This window comes from Salvelinus sp. IW2-2015, linkage group LG2 (genome assembly GCF_002910315.2).
Source record: "Salvelinus sp. IW2-2015 linkage group LG2, ASM291031v2, whole genome shotgun sequence".
In the NCBI taxonomy this organism is placed as follows: Eukaryota; Metazoa; Chordata; class Actinopteri; order Salmoniformes; family Salmonidae; genus Salvelinus; species Salvelinus sp. IW2-2015.
In genome coordinates this window covers 17,189,078-17,209,642 of record NC_036839.1, presented here as the reverse complement: position 1 = coordinate 17,209,642, position 20,565 = coordinate 17,189,078, and the positions used below count along the sequence as shown (strand labels likewise).

General features: G+C 42.3%; 1 protein-coding gene across 2 annotated transcripts in view; it reads left to right on the top strand.

The window, feature by feature from the left end:
* Window positions 1-18,749, top strand: part of LOC111976056 (aryl hydrocarbon receptor) — a 49,426-nt gene extending 30,677 nt beyond the window's left edge. Inside the window, exons 3-11 of one of the 2 annotated variants that reach the window (XM_024004791.1) lie at window positions 3,218-3,330; window positions 7,030-7,119; window positions 8,260-8,395; window positions 9,274-9,410; window positions 9,716-9,918; window positions 10,226-10,335; window positions 12,433-12,574; window positions 12,919-14,620; window positions 16,747-18,749. In XM_024004791.1, coding sequence (XP_023860559.1) covers window positions 3,218-3,330; window positions 7,030-7,119; window positions 8,260-8,395; window positions 9,274-9,410; window positions 9,716-9,918; window positions 10,226-10,335; window positions 12,433-12,574; window positions 12,919-14,620; window positions 16,747-16,896 — 2,783 coding nt within the window. In that variant the 3' untranslated portion in view covers window positions 16,897-18,749. Of the gene's footprint in view, window positions 1-3,214; window positions 3,331-7,029; window positions 7,120-8,259; window positions 8,396-9,273; window positions 9,411-9,715; window positions 9,919-10,225; window positions 10,336-12,432; window positions 12,575-12,918; window positions 14,621-16,746 lie in introns of both variants that reach the window. The other variant, XM_024004782.2, reaches the window with a different exon arrangement.
* The last annotated feature ends 1,816 nt before the right edge of the window (window positions 18,750-20,565 follow it).

The window sequence follows — 20,565 nt, the reverse complement described above, 5'->3', positions numbered from 1 at the left end:
ACAACAGCCAGTGAAAGTGCAGGGCGCCAAATTCAAACAACAGAAATCTCATAATTAAAATTCCTCAAGCATACAAATATGTCACACCATTTTAAAGATACACTTCTTGTTAATCCCACCACAGTGTCCGATTTCAAATAGGCTTTTCGGCGAAAGCAACACAAACGATTATGTTAGATCAGAGAGAGCCAAGTCACAGAAAAACACAGCCATTTTTACAGCCAAAGAGAGGAGTCACAAAAATCAGAAATAGAGATAGAATTAATCTCTAACCTTTGATGATCTTCATCAGATGACACTCATAGGACTTCATGTTACACAATACATGTATGTTTTTGTTCGATAAAGTTCATATTTATATAAAGAAATCTCAGTTTACATTGGCGCGTTATGTTCAGTAGTTCCAAAAACATCCGGTGATTTTGCAGAGAGCCACATCAATTTACAGAAATACTCATTATAAATGTTGATGAAAATACAAGTGTTATACGTGGAACTTTAGATACACTTCTCCTTAAATGATGTGTCGGTCGCGGACCTGTTACTGGTGGGTCGCAACGTGTCAGAGTAAATGTATAATTATATAATTGATTACTGGAATTGATTTGGCCAAGTGCAACTGCGCTCACTGTTCAGTGCTTTCTCCGTTTAGCAGCGTTCTCTGCTCAGTTTGGCAGCTGCACAAGTGGGAGATGCCGTGTGCTTCGTGGTTTACCGGATATGTTTTTCTGCAGTTTTCTTGAAGATCAATCTGCGACCCACACGCTGCAGCGCTGTCATTCAGCAGCAGATGATGCGCTGTCAGTCACTGACTTGTCATTCCCACTCGCCATCACTTACCACTGTCATCAAATGGACTCAAGCTAGCCAGAAGTTCTAACTGAGCTCAGTTGTCATGAAACGCAAATACAGCGATTAGTTTCTCTCTCTTGGTTTCATACAAATTTAGAGAAATAACGAGGAGCGCCCACGATGTGTTTTGTGCGGGGAAGTGCTTAGTAATGAGTCTCAATACGAACAAATTAATAAAACGACACTGTCCTGTCCAAACATCCACAGCATGAGGGTAAACCTAGGGAGTTTTTGCAGAACAGGGAAGAATGCTTCAGGAAACAGTGCTTTAACAGTAGAAAAGTAAGTCAGCTAGCAAGGCATTGTTGTCATTTTGTAACAGGTGATGGTAAGCGAAATAAGGGAGTACTATCTCTCATACTAGTAGATGTGAGTTTCTCTTTCAAACAATCCCCTGGCCTTGTACACAGTTAATAGCTAACGTTAGCCAAAGCAATCCAGCAAGCTACTGATGGTGCAACCATAAGTAACAGTAAATACAGATTATGATGAAAAATGATCAGGCCTACTGTACATATTACTGTAGAATGTATTATTGGAAACAAATCTAGATTGGAACTGTTGCAGTTAAAATACAAGTCCTCATTTTTATTCTGAACTGGAATAAACTGATTGAACCAAGATGCTTTTTGAGGCAAACACTCACACAGTTCTGGGTTGTTCATCTACAGCAGGAAGTGGTCTCCTGCCTGACTGAGAAATGAGTAGATGTTCTGGTCCAGTTTGGCAACATATACCTATGCGAGTCAGGGTTGTCAACTCTGGCATACTTAAAAAACAAGTACAGAAACAGTTTCAAGGCTGAGCATGACCTCCGTGTTACACTGTCATTACTTGAGTCTAGAATAGACATGCTTATTGAAAACGTCAACCTGTGCGATTTGATCTATCAGCTTATTCCAGTTCAGAATAAACAATTAGTTATTGTATTTTAACAGCAACAGTTCCAATTTAGACTTTTTTTCAACATTACTTTCTACAGTAAGCCTGATCATGTTTCATTGGCGACTGTTTACTGAGCCTTTGTGTGTGTGTGTTGTTGTGTGTGTGTGGTGTTTGTGTGTGTGTGTGTGTGTGTGTGTGTGTGTGTGGTGTGTGTGGTGTGTGGTGTTGTGTGTGTGTTGTGTGTGTGTGTGTGTGTGTGTGTGTGTGTGTGTGTGTGTGTGTGTGTGTTCTGTTATACATCTGTGTGGTGTGATCAATCAGTTTATTCCAGTTCAGAATTAAAGTTATTTATTGTATTTTAACAGCAACAGTTCCAACCTAGACAGATATGTAAGACTGTTATTAATGGGGAACAATATACATGAATAGCTATTTATATGGCTATTTCATTTCATTGTGTCTTTGTTTTTATTTATATTCCATTTGTTTTAGGCATAAGGTTACTGAAATTAACCAATATTTACGCATATTTAAATAAGCTTGGGCCCCAGGAAAACATAGATTTTCTCATTTGGGTTCCAGGCTGAAAAAGTTTAAGAACCCCTGGACTAGAGGTCTCCCTCTAGTGGAATGAGATGAATTTTCAGAGACGATTCTTGGATGAATTGAGGGAGGGTGGGTAAGGTAAAGTAGAAAGAAGAAGCATGGGAGAGGGAGGAGGGGAGAGGGGGATAGAGCTCAGCGAGCAGAGAAAGAAAAGTGCAAATATAGTGACGCCCGAAGGAGTTGTCACCTCATTTCACTCTGATGCAGCATTAATGTGTCTCTCTCACTCTCCCTCTGAGTGCTGCTTCTCCAGCAATGCTGTTTTCTCTTAATTCAGCCATAGACAGTAGGCTACGGTATGCACAATAAATGACGTGTCACTGTGTTTGTTGAATATCATTGCGTGTCAAAGATGTTTCAATTTGTATTTAATTTTTTCATTTCACTCTCCGCTGTTGGACGACAGAATTTTCCAAAGACTATTGCTGTGTGTTGCTACTTTTACAACAGACCAGTGATTTAATATTTTTTGGACACCATACACTTTGAGTCTTAAGGTGAATGACCACAAACAAATGTGTGAAAAATCAGTGAGAACTCTCAAAGCATCACAGTCTGTTTAGAACGCTGAGATGACCTCCCATTCTTTTGTTCAACCATGAACGTGCTGATGTGTTGGTTCCCAAGCCATTATGATGTCACCAGGTTAGACAAAGATAAAAGGTCTGGATAGTAATTTTTAAGATGCTATTTGAGGAAACTTTTATGAGCTGGGATCCTGTCGTGCGTACAGTGTGGTTAGTGTACTAAACATAAAGCATTCTGACATTCACAGCAGTGATTTGTAAACATTATTACAGGACTAACGCCTGTCACCCTCTCTCTCTCTCTCTCCCTCTCTCTCTCTCTCTCTCTCTCACTCTCTCTGCAGTAGCCCTGAAGAACTGTGCTTGCAACGGAGAGCTGGCCAATGGTGGTAGCGATGACAACGGCAAAGCCACGGGATTGGCCGATAGTTGGCTGCCTGAAGGCGAACTCTTGCTGCAGGTCAGCGCTAAGGGCTCGTCATGGCCTAACTTCAGCTGACTGCACTGCCAGCTGAATCGCTCTGTGTGTGTGTGTGTGTGTGTGTGTGTGTGTGTGTGTGTGTGTGTGTGTGTGTGTGTGTGTGTGTGTGTGTGTGTGTGTGTGTGTGTGAGTGAGTCTGGACCGCGTTGCAAATCAGTTTGTGCAGGGAGACAGAGACAGGGACTCAGGGATATAGCGTATCAGTCAATATGTCTGCTCCTGTCTATGTCTGTCTGAGGCTCCCATATGAAATGTGTGAGTGCCACTTGGAGTCAGCTGAGTCGGCTAACCGTGTGGCTTAACATGCCCCTTTGGATATTTTTGCAAGATAGGCACCAAAGCACTTGAGAAAACATCTCCTTTTCAAAAATAATAAACATCAAAATGTGGAATCTTCAAAAAAAACACTCTCCTCTTTTGGGAACTACAAGGCTTAATATCCAGTGATGAAATGTCGGATAAACCTCATAACTCATTAGCCAGCACTTTGTCTTTAATACAACATGTAACAGGGCAGGTAGCCTAGGCAGTTAGAGTGTTTTGGGCCAGTAACTGAATGGTCGCTGGCTCAAATCCCAGAGCAGACTAGTTAAAAATATGTCCATGTACCCTTGACAAGGCATTTAACCCTAGTCGCTCTGGATAAGAGTTTCTGCTAAATGATGGAAATGTACATCTGCTAATTAATTCCCAAGGCTCCAGAATACACTAATACGCTACACCAAAATGTGTCATTCTAGTATTCATTGTCGTTTCATTTACTTTAAAATTCCAACTCTAGGGAGCTATTTTAATTTTGTTTCTCTATATGTGTTATTGAGTGGAGAGTGAGCTAGTTGGCTGCCAAATCTCTTTTGGATACGCCAGAGTCATTGATTTTCCAGTCCAGTTCCCCTCTATGTGCAGCACAGTGGAATTCAGAGTACAGCAGAGGAAACAGTCTGCCAGCCATCCCTGTTCTATGAACAAAGTTTCATTATTATGATAAACCTACATCTCTCCAATGTGTTAGTGAAGCATGAAAGCTCATTCTGGGGAGGAGGAATTAGTCAAGATGGAATATTTTATTCAGATTCAGATAACGGCCATGGGACATTGTAAAAGACTGGGAGACAGGAAGAAAAGGTTAGGGGAAGAAGCAGAGAAGGTGAGCGGTGAAGAGGGCTATTTCTGACCATGTCTGATTTTCTCTCTCCTCATTTTCTTCTCTGTAGTTCAACGTCAGACACTTGGTAGTGAATTATAGAGGAGCTGTGAGGTCATTCATTATTTACAGCAGGAGAGGAGGAGGAAAAGAGAGGCAAAACAGATTAATTGAGTTTTCACCCTTCACTTTCATTGTTGAAAATAGACAGACTGAGGACAGCCTATTTTCAACCTCTTATACTAAAAGTAGTCCCCCAGAAGCCTAACACTACCGCCAAGTGGGAAAGTAGTTCTGCAGAATGCTGGCAGATACTGTAAGTGTTCATACGGTACAAGCATGCTCAAATGGAGACCCATTGGAGATGTGATCTCTATTCTGCTCAACCAGGAAGTCTACAATCTAGCTTGCACAAATTGTGGTTCTCTAATTGCAAGAGTTCAAGGACATTAAATACTCACTTCAATGCAGTGTTTTAGTACTCGAGTCCAGGACTCTGACTTGACTCAGACTTACGTCACAATATTTATGACTCGTGACCCACCTCGGACTTGACCAGTGGCGAATCGGACTTGGACTCAACCAGTTGTAACTTTCCTTTCAGAAAATCACTCTCTTTTTGATAATTCAACATACCAGCTACAACAGCAAATGTTTAATAGCTGTATTATCTATTTAGTGTGGCTTGCGAAAGCAGACACTCTTTAAATAATGTACCACTTTTTTCAGACTTTTTATTGTAGTTATTCTTTGCAACGCTACTCCTCTTACACCGTTTAAGTAAGAAATGCCATTCAAACTATAAAACCTGCAGACTGGTCAGCACCAATGTGTTTGCATACAACTTTTTGATTACATTTATACTTTTTAAAGGCCCTATTATTACAAATTCTCATGACTTCTCATGCCATGCAGTTCACCCCAGCCCCCACACTCACTAACCGAACTACAATAACAACCCCACTTATTAATGCTAACCCATGACCTACCTATCTTAAACATTCAGTATTACTACTGCAATGTACAACTGCTAGCACCTCTGGGCTACTTACCTCTACTTAGTCTCCCACTGAAGGATACTATCCACTATTTATAAAACAGTCACTCCCTCTACTACACCAGCCTCAATTTTTCAACACTAACACAATTCTAAATTTCTTCCACAAGATGCACCATCATATTTCTCTCACCAAATGATATGCTAAAACTTTTCTAATTCCTCGCGAGCAAAAGTGTAGTAGTCTGAGTGTATCCAAAGTAATAAGGTTGTTGTAGTAGTCTATCAAAATAATGAGACCAGATATTTTAATATATTTCACTTTGACTATATTTCACTTCTTCAATTACAACAAAAATACATTTAAAGAGCTGAAGCAAGTCACACAATTTTTCTTCATTGAAATGACCATCTATTTAGCCTTACAAATGTGCAATACTGTAATGAAGTGTTGCTTAAACCATCCAAGCTGACATGATGATGTTTGTGTTTTGCTGGACTGCAGTGCTTACACACAGAGGATCTGGTGCAGATAATTGGGGTGAATCACTGATTATTAGTGAAAGAGCAACATGACATCGCCATACTTTAGTCATGGCTCAGCCCCTGGGAAGACTGAGTGTATTTTCTGTGTTTGCACCCATTGCACTGTCCGTATATGAGTTTGTTCATGTCAGCGAGTGTGTGTGTGTGTGTGTGTGTGCGTGCGTGCGTGCGTGCGTGCGTGCGTGCGTGTGTTAGCAGATCAGGTGATGGATGAACATGCTAATGTCTGTTTTGTTTTAATAAGGTAAATATGGTTATATGCCTGTTTGTAAGTCTGTTTACTAAATGTTCTTGTGTGTGAGGGCAAGGGAGTGTGTGTGGTTAGTGGGGTGGAAACATGGGAGCAGCTGTTCCCTTTTGGGATAAAACAAATGAGTGACTAATCTCTTATTCCTGATATTATTTGATTACCTCTAGTTCAGAACAACCCTGTCTTGCATACAGTACACTGACAACACCTCATCCTCTCTTAGGGTTTAGAGTGCAACAATCTCACTGTAGGATACATACAAATGTGGGATCATAATTTGACCTATGTTGTCACAGCAAAATAATCCTGCAGCAAAAGGATTTGAAATTTTAGTCCATAATGTTGCTTGATGGGTGGTTAGGCTATTAGCTGGCCAAAAGTAGGCTTCATGAAAAGTGCAATAACGTTAATATAATTGTGTGTTAGTGTGGGTTTTCAGTGAATTTATGTAAATCACAAAGCTCATCTGCATTTCCTGCGGTGCTACAAAATTATCAGCAACAAAAAAGTGATCAAATGAAAATCCTACATCTGCATGACCACCACTACAGTCACATTTTTGCTAAAATAATCAAAACACACAGCAAAATTCTGAATGAGATGCATGTTCTAACAGAACCCGGAGATATGAGAGGACTAAGGAAGGACTAAGAAAGGAGGACTAAGCCTAACAGAAGTTTAATAAGTGAGCATTGTGTTGTCTAACAATCTTTCCTCATCTCATGCATGTTTGACCTACAGGCTCTGAACGGCTTCATCCTGGTGGTCACTAATGATGGGACCATTTTTTACTCCTCTCACACCATCCAGGATTACCTGGGCTTCCACCAGGTACCGTACAGATTGTCCCCCCTCCCTTTCCGTAGCCCAGTGAAGGTTATATCCCTAAAACATGACCAGGGTGTTCTGTGCCTCAGCTCATTCATAATGGACAAGCAGGCATCTGGTGAGGCAGCTTGATCATCTTTGCGGTCTTGACTGAATAATAGCATTCATTCTACAGCTGGGTTACCCCAGTGCAGCATTGGCATTTCATGTTTGCAAACGTTAACACATAATCCTCCATCGACACCTGGTCATCTCTGATCGAGGTTTTGATCATTAATTACATGCAATACGGACATCCAATGTTACCCTGTAGAACTGTAGAGGCTTTCCGTGTAGAGACAGTTGCCTATAGATGCTATGGTCTTGCAAAATAGATTTTATCTCAATGAGACTAACCTGTATAAACCTGGTTAAATGAACATAATATTAATTGCCGTTATGGTTGTGGTTTGGGGTTGGGTGTTGCGTGCGGTGTCTGCTGCGATTTGTCGGGGGCCGTTGTCTGGGCTGTGGCCCCTGCCTGCTCAGTGTGTAGTCTTATTCTGCTCAGCAGGTCCACAGAGAGAAACTGGGAGAGACCAGTCTATTAATAGCATGACCTTTAGTGGAAAGAAACCACCAGCCATGGCAGTGGGCAGTGGGCAGCAGCACTAGCCAGCACGACAGCTCCACAGACGCTGAAGAGATGGATGGGAGGATGGAGGGGGATGGAGGGATAGTAGAGGCACGAAGGATTAAAACAATTCTCACACATTATGCAGTCTACTATATGAAATTCAGACCCTGGAGAAGTTCAGTACACACTGAGACACTGGGAATTCAACACACTCTTGGAGATACAGTATATCCCAGACTCTTTCACTATAGCGATGTTCCCATAACATCACTCCTTCAGTTTAGCAGTATAGTGTCCGAAGTTCCCTCAATGTAATTTGCATAAGGATGCCCTCAATAATGTAGATTTTGTGTGTGTCTGTATTGTGCATGCTTTCCATAATCTTTATTTTAACTATCTTTATATTATGTATATTTCCAAAACCTTTATTTTGTTTGTCTCTATATAATCTACCAATCTTTGTCTCCCTACCCCCTCCTTCCTTCCTTCTCTCACTCCCTCTCCTTCCTGCCTCTCTCCTTCCACAGACTGATGTTATGCACCAGAGTGTGTATGAGTTGGTTCATACTGAGGACCAGCAGGAGCTGAGGAGTAACCTCCACTGGGCCCTCAACCCACCTGACATCGTGGCCCCTGTGACCCCACTGGGAGAGACCCCCTCAGGTGATCTCGTGCCTCAATGTTAGACCCTGAAACACCACCTCCATCTATGAAACCATTTTTAGGGATATTCAAACAGAAATTAATGCAGAACTTTTGGTAGAATTTCCTATGAATACCCTCTTCATAATGCATTACAAATGTCGTTTTAACACCTTGTAAACATCTATAACTAATAACTACTCATAAACATCTAAAACCTTTGAGCATGGGTTTTTAATCCTTTTTGCAAATTATTTTAGAGAAAGGCTCAGGCCTCTGCACCGAACTACCTCTCCACTAGGGGTAGTGTTGCAAGGTTTTCCTTCTGGTAGAGAGGAAGCTGTCACATTAGCCTCTCGGGCTAATTACACAAGTGTATTTTCAACAGAGCTGGGAGAAGAGGACCACAGTCGGGTCAATAATTACTCCAGAAGAGGCCACACACAGAACAGAACAGAACAAAAGCAGCACAGTTAGCAGTTACAATGTGCTGAGAGATATTGAATAAGGCTTTGTTTAAAATGTCATCATGACACACATCCCTCAGCAGACACCCTAGCCAGACACCTCACATCAGCTTTTCTTCCGAGCCCAACCATTCATGTCAACACTCAGTCAACAATGTTGTTACTCATTTTTAGCTTTTTGTGTTGATGAATTCCTTTACGAACATAAAAATAATAATTATTTAATGAGATGAATAAGCAGTTTTATCAGTGATTACCTCAACTGTTTGTATTACCATTTTAGAGAAGTTGCACAGATTTGTTCTGTTTCTACTGTATGACTGAACTGTATACTGTAATCTTGAGGATCATTTCCAAGTATAGTGAAATAGGTGGTTAGAGAATTTTGATGGTAAAGCCTGGTCTGAACATGTCATATCTTCTGACCCACAGATGCGGAGCCGGACAGCAGCACTACTGCCACTGTGACCTATAACCCTGAGCAGCTCCCCCCAGAGAACTCCTCCTTCCTGGAGAGGAACTTTGTGTGTCGCTTCCGATGCCTCCTGGACAATTCCTCTGGCTTCCTGGTAGGTGTTATTGACACCCCAGCCATCAGCCCGACCGAACACTCCTCACCCCAACCAAATGCCTTCAATCGCCGAATAATGTGTGTCTAACAGTCTTTTAGGCTCACCCAGAGTCAAGCTCACATTGAGTTAGTGTGACATGTTAATACATTGCAATGCGATTTTGATGGATTAATATGGACATCAGATTCAATTAAACATATTGTCAGATGGGCTTTGGACAGAGAATCAAACACACGGACAATCGAAGACGAAAATATACATAATGTCTTAAACAAATGTTTTGCATTCTCCCACCCTGCCAGGCCCTAAGTCTGCAAGGCAGGCTGAAGTTCCTGCATGGTCAGAACCAGCGCCAGGATAACGGGGGCAAGGCGCCCCCCCAGCTGGCCCTGTTTGCCATCGCTACGCCCCTCCAGCCCCCCTCCATCCTGGAGATCAGGACCAAGAACATGATCTTCAGAACCAAACACAAGCTGGACTTCACCCCCATGGCATGTGACGCAAAGTACGCTCACTTTGACTTGCTCATTATCATGCTGATGTTGTGGCAGTTGCAATCATTGAAATATATTTACATCTTACCCAGAGCGTACATTTTCATACTGGTTTCCTGTGGGATTCGAACCCACAATCCTGGCGTTGCAAGCGTCATGCTCTACCAACTGAGCCACATGGGACCAATAACTGGACTGATTTACAATAGTACTGAATAGACTGTCATTTGTCACAGTCATAATGCTATTGTAATGTAGCACTTGTTATCATATGAAGTGAAATCATGTTTATTGACATTATCCTTTGTCTTTTTGCAGGGGGAAAATTGTGCTTGGGTATACTGAAGCTGAACTTCGGGTGCGAGGTTCAGGCTATCAGTTTATCCATGCAGCGGATATGTTGTACTGCGCTGAGAATCATGTCCGAAGTAAGCCTCACATCTATTACGTCTACCTATCATCAGGTTATTTAGGGGTCCAAGCTTTGAAAAAATACAAACATGGGAGTATTTATTTGGATTGGGTTGAATTGTTTCTGTCCACAAACATCAGTGAGGCCGGGTCTGACCAGGTCAAAGATGGTGGTCACAGAGTTCGGACAGCTTTCCCAAGTAATCCCAGTAGATTACGGAGCAGATTGAGCAAAGCCGCAGAGCCGATAGGATAGGCCCACAAATCCACTACATGAGCAGAGTACCAGCAATGATCCATATACAGTGCCTTCAGAACGTATTCACACCCCTTGACCTTTTCCACATTTTGTTCTGTTACAAGCTGGGATAAAATCTATTTAATTGTAATTTTTTGTCAACGATCTACACAAAATACTCTGTAATGTCAGTGGAAGACAAAAAGTATTCAACCATACATATTATAATCACCTTTGACAGTCTTTCTGGTTAAGTCTCTAAGAGCTTTGCACACCTAGACAGTACAATATTAGCACATTATTCTTTTTAAAATTCTTCAAGCTCTGTCAAATTGGTTGTTTATCATAGACAGCCATTTACAAGTCTTGCCATAGATTTTCAAGACGATTTAAGTCAAAACTGTAACTAGGCCACTCAGGAACATTCAATGTCATCTTGTTAAACAACTCCAGTGTATATTTGGCCTTGTGTATTAGGTTATTGTCCTGCTGAAAGGTGAATTTGTCTCCCAGTGTCTGTTGGAAAGCAGACTGAACTAGGTTTTCCTCTAGGATTTTGCCTGTGCTTAGCCTTATTCTGTTTCTTTTTATCAAAAAAAAACCTCCCTTGTCCTTGTTGATGACAAGCATACCCATAACACGACGCAGCCACCACCATGCTTGAAAATATAAAGAGTAGTACTCAGTGATGTTGCCCCAAGCATAACATTTTGTATTCAGAACATAAAGTAAATTTCTTTGCCAATTTTTTTGCAGTTTTCTTTAGTGCCTTATTGCCAACAGGATGCTTTATTTTTATTCTGTACAAGCTTCCTTCTTTTCACTCTGTCGATTAGATTAGTATTGTGTAGTAACTACAATGTTGTTAATCCATCCTCAGTTTTCTCCTCACAGTCATTCAATTCTGTAACTGTTTTAAACTCACCATTGGCCTCATCGTGAAATTCCTGAGCGGTTTCCTTCCTCTCCGGCAACTAAGTTAGGAAGGATGCCTGTATCTTTGTAGTGACTGGGTGTATTGTTAAAACATCCAAAGTGTAATTAATATCTTCACCATGCTCAAACGGATAATCAGTGTCTGCTTTTTTTTTTTACCCATCTACCAATAGGTACCCTTCTTTGCGAGGCATTGGAAAACCTCCCTGGTCTTTGTGGTTGAATCTGTGTTTGAAATTCACTGCTCGACTGAGGGACCTTACAGACAATTGTATGTGTCGGGTACAGAGATTAGGTAGTCATTAAAATTATTTTAAACACTATTATTGCACACAGAGTGAGTCAATGCAAATGATTATGTGACTGGTTAGGCACATTTTTACTCCTGAACTTATTTAGGCTTGCCATAACAAAGGGGTTGAATACTTATTGACATTTCAGCTTTGCTTTTTTTATTAATTTGTAAACATTTCAAAAAATGTCCTATTTTACATTGTGTGGTTTTGTGTGTAGGCCAGTGACACAAAATCAAAATGTAATCCATTTTAAAATCAGGCTGTAACACAACAAAATGTGGAAAAAGTCAAGCGGTGTGAATCATTTCTGAAGGCACTATAGCTATCAACACAGCCCCACAATTACGTAGAAATATTACAGGGACTACCTAGCTTATCTAGCTACCTACTCTGCCGTCACATTGGAATTTTTCCTAGATTCGTTTCTTAAACAAATAAATCTACCAACCATTGCTCCTTGCTAGAGCACAATCTCAAGGCAACGATAAGGCAACGATAGCTAGCTAGATGTATTTAGAATCATTAAGTAGAACAGAAGTAGAACTCTACCCATTGTCACTTCTGCAGGGTACTGTAGCTTTGACAAAATGTACTACTTACCATGTGTAAGCCTCACTCTAAAAGACTGTGTCCTGTGGATTCAGTGATGAAGACAGGAGAGAGCGGTCTGACCGTGTTCAGACTCCTCACCAAGGACAACTGCTGGAAGTGGGTCCAGGCCAACGCCAGGCTGGTCTACAAGAACGGCAAACCAGACTACATCATCGCCACGCAGAGGCCTCTGATGTACGTGAACTCCCCTGGGCCCTGTCACATCCAGCCCCAAATACACACACTATCTGGGAACAGTAGTTTTTCCTAGTCAGGTCATATGGCCAGGAAATATTCACAGTCCTAATAGCTATAGGGACACAGTTATGACATAGTTGTGTTTTCTAATGTGACGAGAACACCAGACAACACAGATGGAGGAAGGGATTATCGTGTGTGTATGATCTCAGTGAGACCATTTTCAGATCAGTTTCCATGCATGACACAATCATATGGCAGTACAGTAACACGCCGTTTTAACAGTGGTGAATTCCGACCATGACAATCTCACAGGTGTTGTTTATTTTCTGTCCATCTAGGGAGGAGGAAGGAGGCGAGCACCTATGTAAACGATCTATGCACCTTCCCTTCACCTTCGCGACAGGAGAGGCCCTGCTCTACCAGTCTAACCACCCAATTGCACGCTTCAACGACGGTGCCCAGGGCTCTGAGAATAACGTCAGCAAGTCCAAGAAGGGACGGACTGACAGGGTCTCCAGGGATGGCCTGGACCCAGGCTCCCTCTTGGGGGCGCTGATGAGTCAGGATAAGTCTGTGTACGTCTGCCAGCCGGCCCTGGAGCCCAAGCTGTCCTTCCACAGCAGTCTGTTTGGGGACCGGGTCGGCCTCTCTGACTCCGACCCCACGGCTTTGCTCCAGGGCTGGGATGAGTCATCCAATGGTGTAGTGGGTCCGGGTCTTCCAGAGCCGGCGTCAAGCTTTGATCCACTGCTGGCGACCCTAGACTCCCTGTCCCTGGAGGGTCAGGGGGGTGTGGTGGACGGGGAAGGGGACAGAGGCAACGGGGAGGCCTGTTCCAATGGGGAGCTTTTTGGGGCTCTGGAGGGCCTGGGGCTGAGCGCCGAGGACCTGGAGCTGCTGCTGCTGGACGAGAGGATGATCCGGGTGGAGATGGACCCTGAGCAGGTTCCCACCCTGGATGACCTGCTGACCAATGATGAAATCCTGTCCTACATCCACGACTCCCTGGAGGCAAAGACTGACGCGGCAGAGGACGGGTGCCAGGTGCCCTCCACTCTCCCAGCTACAACTGCCCCAATAACGACGACAACAACAACAAAGGCACCTGTTGAAAGTAATCCCACTTCTGCCACCAATGTGCACTCTCAATACCTTCCCCATAAGTCTTCCGTAGTGGGGCAGGCACCCATAGTTCAGCTCTCCCAGAAGATGCAGCAGTACCTCAGTATGCGGCCAGGGATGGTGGTCCAAGACTGGGCCCAGCATAACAACCACCTTCCCCATCCCGTGGTGCATGGACTCCAGGGGCAGAGTCAGCCCATACACAATGGACAATGGACATCCCAGCACATTCTAGCCAGTACAGGGGTCCCGGTTGACCACTGTCACACCCCCCAGTCTCTGTTCAATGGAATGGCGTCAGAGTTGGATGGGGATCTTCACCGGCGGCACGCCGACCAGCAACAACACTACCTCCAGCAGCATCAACAGCAGGACATGGTCCAGAGCCAGCTCCCTCTGTACCATGCCAAACAGCCGGACGCCAATCTCAACGGAGTGTATGGCATTCCAAACACACACACAGAGCATCAACCAGCTGGTAAACAGCAGTGGCAGGACTACAGCTACAGCCACCTTGGGGAAACCACCCTGAACAGCAACCCCTGCCTCAGCAATGGCCACATACCCCCAGTCACACACACCACCGTAGACGCTTGTATGGATTTCACTATGACTGATAATCCCGGCATGGATTATATCATCAACGAATGCTCGTATGGGGGGAACGAGGAGCAACAGGGGACAGAGGGCGCCGTTTCATCCTACCAGAGGATGAACCACAAGCAACAGCAGGAGCAGCTGCAGGAGCAGCTGCCCCCTCCCTTGGCTCAGGTGCTGTCCAGCCTCTCGCAGTGCCCTCCGCCAAACGCTACCCTGGAGCAGATCCTGGGGGTTGGACAGTCCTACAGACAGCTACCCTCACTGGAGGCCTATGGCATGGTGACCTCTGACATCCCTCATGACCCCAACCACAGTAAGGTGAGACCACAGTGATTATATATTAATATATTCTAATTCTATTCCTTTGGGTGAGAGCTCCTGACAGTGGCATTAGAGTTGATGGTAGGGCTAGGGATGGAAATGAGTTACATTTAGGGTTAAGGTTAGGTTATGGCTTTTTTTACTGTGAATGGTAGGATTAAGGTTAGGGTTATGGGTCTCCTAATTGAATATGCACTGCCTAAGAGCTAGATGATTTGCATAAGGGTTCATCAGTTTTTACATCTCTTCCCCAACCTTCATATTGATTTGAAGACCAGTGCATGATCCAGCAGAGGCTTTAGCTGGGACAATGGTCCCTAACAGAGGGCCTCAGAGGGCATGAAAGCTGGACAGTGGTAGACAAAGTTCTGAATCATCCCCCTAGTTGCTTTGCATTGTTTATTTTCAAATCAAATCAAATTTTATTTCTCACATGCGCCAAATACAACAGGTTTAGACCTTGCAGTGAAATGCTTACTTACAAGCCCTTAACCAACAATGTTTCTTAAAACAAGAAAGAAAAGTTTTAAGTAAAAAATAGATAGGTAAAACATAGAAAAGAAAAGTAACAAATAATTTAACAACAGCAGTAAAATAACTAGGAAGGCTATATAAAGGGGGTACCAGTACAGAGTCAATGTGCGGGGGCACCGGTTAGTTGAAGTAAATGAGGTAATATGTACATGTAGGTAGAGTTAAAGTGATTATGCATAGATAATAAACAGAGAGTAGCAGCAGCGTAAAAGAGTGGTCTGGGTAGCCCTTTGATTAGCTGTTCAGGAGTCTTATGGCTTGGGGGTAGAACCTGTTAAGAAGCCTTTTGGTCCTCGACTTGGCGCTCCGGTACCGCTTGTCGTGCGGTAGCAGAGAGAACAGTCTATGACTAGGGTGGCAATTTTTTAGGGCCTTCCTCTGACACCACCTAGTATAGAGGTCCTGGATGGCAGGGAGCTTGGCCCCAGTGATGTGCTGCACCGTACCAGGCAGTGATGCAACCATTCAGGATGCTATCGATGACGCAGCTGTAGAACCTTTTGAGGATCTGAGGATTCATGCCAAATCTTTTCAGTTTCCTGAGGTGGAATAGGCTTTGTTGTGCGCTCTTGTAAACAACAGCTGGTGCACTGATCATAATCATAATCATAATGGAGAGTTTATTGTTAAATAATCATAAAGAAGTGGGGACAAAATAATGATCTTATTGTTGACGAGAGTGAGGAGGAGTGAAAGTAGGAATCTGTCAAGGAACAGTTACCACCACCCATTTTGTGCCACTTGTTCTGTGTGTATGTTCAGGGTCACCAGTATGAATCTAAGATAAAAGGCCTTCTGGCCAGCATGAGTTGTTTTCCTTTTTTTCCTGACCTACGAATTTGCTCTGCTACTGTACCATTACCTAATAAAGACACACAGAGGCTCAGGCAAAGAGGGGGTGGGGATAGAGGCCAGCGGCAGGCTTTCAGTGACGCCTGTAGAAAAATCCAGTCAGCATTTTCAGTTCAAAGTGGATTGTCCCATTGTTTCTGATGGACAGAGAGTGGATACATTTGGAGCATTCATAACAGGGCCTACTGGGACATTGACTCTAGTTGGCATAGTACAACCGCCAGTGCAACAACATGAAAGAGACATACATACTGTAGGTTATCCTAAGCTGCACTCTCTAATGCCCTACTGACCACCTGGAACTGCAATTCAGACCGGGCATTGAATTAATGGAGACTTTTTAAAGGGAACTGACAAGTACGTGATCCCAGATTTGAGGCAAATTAGTCGGAAGTGACAGTGATTATCCATAGTTCACACCAGGACAATTGCAATTCATGGCCACACTGTGTTTAGATAAATCATTACGATCACAATTAATTCAAGAATAACTTCTAATGACAATCTGGGTAAGGTAAAAAAATCTTTTTTAGATGTATGATTTTTGATGGTTTGATATTGAGAATGTATCTTTCAACAACTCTTGATTAAATCGCCAATACGTGACAATGCAGTCATAGATATGTCATGTGTTAATCTGCTGATGGTAATCAACCATCAACGGTCATATACCATTCACAAGCTGACATGCAGTCTCCCGTCATTGTTTCCCTGTCTTCTTCTTCCTCTTTTCTTAGATGGAAAATGGCTGCATTTGTAACGGGACCTACTCAGGAGGCTGTGTTCTGCCCAATGGGAATGGTGTGGTGCCCTCTAACGGCCAGCTCCCCTGCCCTGACACTTTATCCAGCCTCCCTGATGCCCAGTCCTCAGGCTTTTACCTCTGACTGGGGACCACCAGGGGACACTGACTGACTGACTGAAGGAGGGTCACAACCACCCATCCTACCACTGGACCAGCCTTGTACTGTACAACTAGTTGATAACATGGATCAAAAACAAGACATAGGCCTAATTGTTTTCAGTACTTTTTGTTTTGTTTGATGTTTTATAATAACATAATTATCATTTGAGTCCTTTGTTTATAAAATGCTGTCAGAGCGCTAAAGTTGAGTTTTATTACGTTTTTTAAAATAACACAGAGAAGTAAATAAGTCTTTTAACTGTTGTTTCTGTGTTTTTCATGTAAAAAAAGTATTCTCTTTTTCCTCCCATTTGAAGTACAGCATGGTAATTGGTAGTCATGGAGACACTACCTACCCCAGCATATATAGATGCTAATGGCACCATCATCTTTATGATTTGTGACACATGACATCATCATCAGTGTTACGAGTTGTCATACAATAGGAATGTAACTTTCAAATGCAAAGGTCAATGCTCAAGTTTACTGTAATGGGTAATGTAATGAATTGTCTTAGAAAATGAGATACGTGATGTCAAGTAAAAAAAATTAAAAAAGGTTTAGAATATGTGAATTTGGTCTAGAATATCCTGCACTTTATTTCAACCACCCACTGATGCTGATACGGAAGTCGGTCGAGATACGAGGGTTATTTAGGTCCAATTTTATTTTATTTTACGTTTTAATATTTAAGGTGGCTGTTACTGATGTATGTTGGGGAATCTGTAACAATAATTGTCATTTTTTGTAAAAACAAATAGTATTATATTTCAGGTGATGTCCTCACAGGCACATACACTTCTATACAATTGTCATAATAATATTTATTTCACTTGAATTATCCTTTTGATGTTGTCATTGACATCTTGTACCTCTGGGTTAGAGCTTGTCCAATACTAAAGTCGGCTGTGACTGAACTAGCAGAAGACACTCATTTGACCTCAGTATTTATTTATTTTACAACAATTAAGTTTTCATCAATTGTCATTCATGTCCTCTAACATACAATACATTAGAGGGTAACATCTTGGTGAGAGAGGAAGTATATTGTCAGAATCTAGAGGTTTCCAACAACTATTCTGGTCTTAAGATGACGAACTAATGACAGTTCACTGACAGAATTGTAAACACTGAAAACCAAACGTGAGTATTATAAGGTCTCTTCTGGAAGGATACAATTTTGAATGTTTTATGTAAATAGTAAATGATTGGGAAGTAATGCTGAATAGAATTATGTCATCATGAAGATGCTGAAAAGAGATTTCCTTGTAGTTGGTACAATAAATATTATTGTTATTATTTTGAGTTTTAAGTTGAAATGTGATACAAGTGGTTACATGTTTTCAGAATCAACTTGGTTTCTTTCCCCCTTTCTTTTTTTACTATGAAAATGTTTGATATATATAATATGATTGATGTGACCTATTAACAATGTGATAAAAAAAATTGTACATTAAAACGAACAATGGTTTTGAGAAATACAGGTATGTAATTAGGTTCTGTGTCATTTCACTTGTTTTAAGCACTATTTTTAAAACACACTGCTGCTTGAACTCTTGTATTGATTCAGTTTTGATTGTACATATACTGTACTTACTCTCATGTCACTCTTCTGAAATTACAAAATTGTGCCATACTACTGACACTCAAGGAATTTAATGTTTTGAGAACTTTATTTTGTCTTTTACGTAGTCACATTGAATTTACATTAACATGCTAACAGGAGCAGGTGCGGATGTTATAATGATAGAAAATGGATACATTTTTACCCATGTCCCTTGCTTCTTTGAAATGTATCCCTTTGGTCCTTTGAAATAAAGGATTTCTGCAATCACATTGAAACTTGAATAATATTACTATTATTTGGCAAATATGTTCAAATGAGATTTTTCTTTAACAAGGCATATGTTAAGTGTCTTTGGGTCCAAGCACCGTGTCGAATGGAGAGTTAAATGAATAGCATGAATCACATCAGAGAGGGAGACTAAAATACAGTATCTCTTTATGATGGTTTGAACTTTGGCCCCGGCTCTACCGCAGCAGTACTTTAGAAATATTCACACAGGCTTTAAAAGGGATGGCCTGTTCACTGTCCTCTCTTCCATACTGATACATATTGCTTCTTTGGCTAGACTGCTCTCTCTCTCTCTGCTTCTTAATGGGATTTCAGAGTAGGCCACGGCTGCTTTTTTCATCATCATACCCCAGGCCGAAAACCAGACATGGTAAGGCTGAGTAGAACCCTTTTTATTTTAGAAAGATGGCTCTAGGCCTCTTTAATTATTTTTGTAAAATAAAAGTTTTGCATTTGACATCAGCGACGTTGTGAAAAAAGCAGACTACTGTATTTGAGCTTGATGCTTTCTGTTTGTATGTTTGTTTAATCTTTCTGTGCACAGTAGTCTCTATAGCCCATGGCTTGGCTGGGGCTTTTGAAAAGAGAAGAGATACATTTGGGTTAGCTGAGGAGGCTCCTGTCGGTGCTGTTTCAGTAGTCTCTGTAGCCCGTGGCTTGGCTGGGGCTTTTTGAAAAGAGAAGAGATACATTTGGGTTAGCTGAGGAGGCTCCTGTCGGTGCTATTTCAGCCTTAATAGTCGAGTGACCCAGACTGAGCAGCCTCGTCTCAGCCCACAGAGCTTACCGTAATGCTTTGTGACCAGCGGGCCGCCAGAGGGGAACACAGGCCGTGTGGGTTGAGAAGGGAAGAGGGAGAGAGGGGGGAGGAGGAGCAGTCACAATATTGTGATGGTCCTTACACCATGGTTACGCTTCAGCAGGCTGTCTCTCCATCATACTCCTTCCCCCAGGTTAGTGACTGAGCAACAGAGATCACATAGGACTTATGCCCTAACCTTTCATAATTCATAAGGAACAGCTTGTCTATACAAAATGAACAATGTGTACATTACAATATACATCTAGGGGCGGAAGCCACCTCTCTGTCACTTTCACCACGTAAAATTTGAATCTCTCGCTCTCACTCTCTCTTGGGCTTAAGATACTCAACAAACAGCAAACTTAAGGAACTCTGTTTAATAGTATTGGATGGTGTTACCCAAAGCTAAATGCTGACATCACCTCTGTGCCATTGCAACTGCATAGCCTACAGGTAATGTGAGGGAAAGTGACAAGGAAAAGGCCCATAATAAGAGCAGAGGGGTGCAGTGATTATAATCCATGCATCCTGTGGCTTTCTGACATATGGCCAAGGGAAACGTCCTCAACTTGTCTTATTTTTCAATCGAAAGGGGATATGTTTCGGTTCTTTTAGGCATATGTCAACGAGAGGCGGAGTGGACGTCACTTTGAATCTGATGATGACTAGCTGAGGGGAGAGGGGTCTTTCCGCTCTCGACCTATAAGATAAGAAACATTTAGACATGACCAATCTCATCCTATTTCAAAATAACAAGGCAAAAAAAGCAACCAACATGACCAAGTGTGCCCAAGGGACATTGTTATGGATATAATGCTCCATTTAGAGACGTGATCTTTGTCAGGCTCGGCTGGCTAAAGGGAAGCCAGATATATTGAGATAATGACCGCCCAATTAGCTGGCTGTCCTGCAGACTGAGGGCCAGGGACGAGTGAATCATCACCCAAATACATCCCGTTCTGTTCTGTTCCCACTCACAACGGCTGAAGAGTGTC